The following is a 2,348-nucleotide window of genomic DNA, read 5'->3' as shown; positions in this document are numbered from 1 at the left end:
CCACCCCCCCCCCCCCCCATTACATTTATTTTCATTCCCTTACAAGAGACTTTCCTAATTTGCCCCCACCCCATTACATAATATTTCCCAAATAACCCCTATACAACTAACTGACTGAAACTGAATCAGCTGCTGCCTCCTACTCTTTTCTTCTTCTTGCGTAGGTGAACTTAACCGGGGGTCTAACATATTGACATTGTTGTCACTTGATTCTTAACTTACTTTTCTTGACAGTCGTATCTCCAATTTTTTATTTTGTAGCATATTGTAACCAAGCAGACCAGGGAATTAAGCAGGTCATTCTTGTCATTCAGTCACTCAGTCCAGCCAAACACGCCTGCTATTCCTAGTCATATAACCAAGCTGGCCAATAACAGACATTTATATTGAACAAAATGGAATGAAATTGGAACTACCAAAGGAAGTTTAAGCATGTCAGTCATAAAATCAATAAAAAAAAATGTTGTCTTGTATATAAACTATGCACAAACTATAATTTCATGATCTCTTTAGCAACTCTACCAGTTCACCCTTTTTAAGTTTAGAATAACCCCTGATTCCTTTAGATTTTGCCACTTCTTTTAATTCAACAAGTTTCATTCCCTCAAACTTCTTGGATATTATCTCGGTGTCGACATCCATGGTAGGCAATACTTCACTCTTCAGATCAACTTTGTTTCTTGGGCTTGACGGTGATGGTATTGGGGACCTCTTCGTGAAATTTGACGGTGGCCTGCTCGACCTTGCGTCCTTCTCTGATGAATATTCTGCTTTCTGTTCTTTCTTTTGCAAACCTTTCCCTGAAGCCACCAGTTTATTCCCTTGCTTCCTTGCAGTTTTCCCTGTCCGAAACCAGAAATTTCAGAGAAATAAAGAATACTCAATAATCGACACGAAACTCCCTTGGCGTAGTGTTAGGACAATAGATGTAAACAACAAAGTTATTATGAAGATCAAAGAGGTTCAAAAACCATCTCTTTTCTTGTACAAGAATTTACTAAGGGGAAGTGTATGTTAAGTGCATGTTTGGTATCTTAGGAAGCGTAGGTTTAAACAAGATTATGACTTTTTTGGGTGCCTGAGCATCTCTAGAGCTCCTAGCCGAAATGAGGCATGTGATAATTACCATTTGTCACGTTATGTCCGATTCGGTGTACCAAACATGCCATAGCATTCTATAGATTAAAGTGCATGTTTGGTGTCGTACTAGAAACCTTGTATTGTTGCAACCTTTTAAAATATCTTCTTGTTTTTTGCATTTTATGCTGTCATCCTTGTTCTTAGAAATCAACTTACAGAGTTGATGTAATCGAAAGTTGCACAGGCAAAATGAAAAGAAAACTGTTTCTCTCTCAAATAAATTGTCTCAACACAATGAAAGAGCGACATTTTTACTTCACCTTTTCTTGTTGATTGATGAAGGACCTCCAGAAGCGATTCAGCTGACACATCTTCAGCTTGCTTTGAATTTCTATTCCTGGATTTTATGGTCTCTCCTTTGGAGATCGAGGACTGAATCCGCTTAAAGAGAGCTAGGATCTCTTCCTTGTTGGATGTTTTCTTCTCGGTCTCCATTGATTCAGAATTCTTTTTCCACTCTCCTTTTGGTGCCCTTCCAGGGACAGGGTTCCCATCAGCCCTTGTGCTTGAAACAGCTAAATTAAGAAGCTCCCTTCGGGAGATGAACACTGAATCCCTATCTGCTAATTCTGCCAAATTGAACAAGCTGCATCACCAAAATGTACCTCAGTTTGAAGTCACTAATGTTGCACCCCAAGTACTAACGAAACACCATACATTTTTCTCATCCCAACACCTTAAACTTCGTATAACATGATACGAGGGGACATAAATGTCCAGTAATCAAGTCTTGTTGTCGCACGTCGCGCATAGGGAACATATTAAATTCTTCATTTCTAACAGTTTAAGCTTTCATTAACGACTATGTTTTCATTCAACAAATATGAATATAGAAAAACGGAACAAAAGATGAACCAACAAATATGGGCAATGAAACATCAATTAGATACCTAAATGACAATCATGAATTTGGCCAATATGAGCACTGATATCAAATAGGCAAAGAAAAAAAGCTCATCACAGAAATAAATGACCAGGAACTGAAAGGGAAAATTTTGAACCAGATGAGAATGCAAGTTCGTACCATTGAAAGAGAAAATTGGGTTTCTGAACTTGAGTCCGCTGAAGGCAGAGAAATGATTATAGCAGACAGCTCCTCCACCCATATTTTCTTGATCAAAGTCTCGAGTAAATATCAAAGGCGATGAGATAAGATGAAACAAAAATACACTGACCTCAGAATTCTATTCTTGTCAGTGCACATCCTA

General features: G+C 38.3%; 1 protein-coding gene across 1 annotated transcript; it reads right to left on the bottom strand.

The window, feature by feature from the left end:
* Window positions 1-364: 364 nt before the first annotated feature.
* LOC111412159 (SAP-like protein BP-73) lies at window positions 365-2,326 on the bottom strand. The gene is made up of 3 exons (XM_023042949.1): window positions 2,165-2,326; window positions 1,401-1,709; window positions 365-842 (listed from the first exon to the last, which is right to left on the bottom strand). The coding sequence occupies exons 1-3, from the start codon at window positions 2,244-2,246 to the stop codon at window positions 499-501; spliced, it is 735 nt and encodes a 244-aa protein (XP_022898717.1). The 5' UTR covers window positions 2,247-2,326; the 3' UTR covers window positions 365-498.
* Between the last annotated feature and the right edge of the window lie 22 nt (window positions 2,327-2,348).

Source organism: Olea europaea, chromosome 16 (assembly GCF_002742605.1).
Source record: "Olea europaea var. sylvestris chromosome 16, O_europaea_v1, whole genome shotgun sequence".
NCBI lineage: Eukaryota > Viridiplantae > Streptophyta > Magnoliopsida > Lamiales > Oleaceae > Olea > Olea europaea.
The sequence above is the reverse complement of the archived record's forward strand: the minus strand, read 5'-3'. Positions and strand labels throughout refer to the sequence as shown.

Bases quoted from the DNA above. Each gene is read 5' to 3' on its own strand.
- LOC111412159 (XM_023042949.1), bottom strand. From the start codon at position 2,246: ATGGGTGGAGGAGCTGTCTGCTATAATCATTTCTCTGCCTTCAGCGGA. The intron at 1,710-2,164 runs GTACGAACTTGC...TCAATTTGGCAG, and splicing joins CCCAATTTTCTCTTTCAATG to AATTAGCAGATAGGGATTCA. The intron at 843-1,400 runs GTGAAGTAAAAA...GGTTTCGGACAG, and splicing joins TCATCAATCAACAAGAAAAG to GGAAAACTGCAAGGAAGCAA.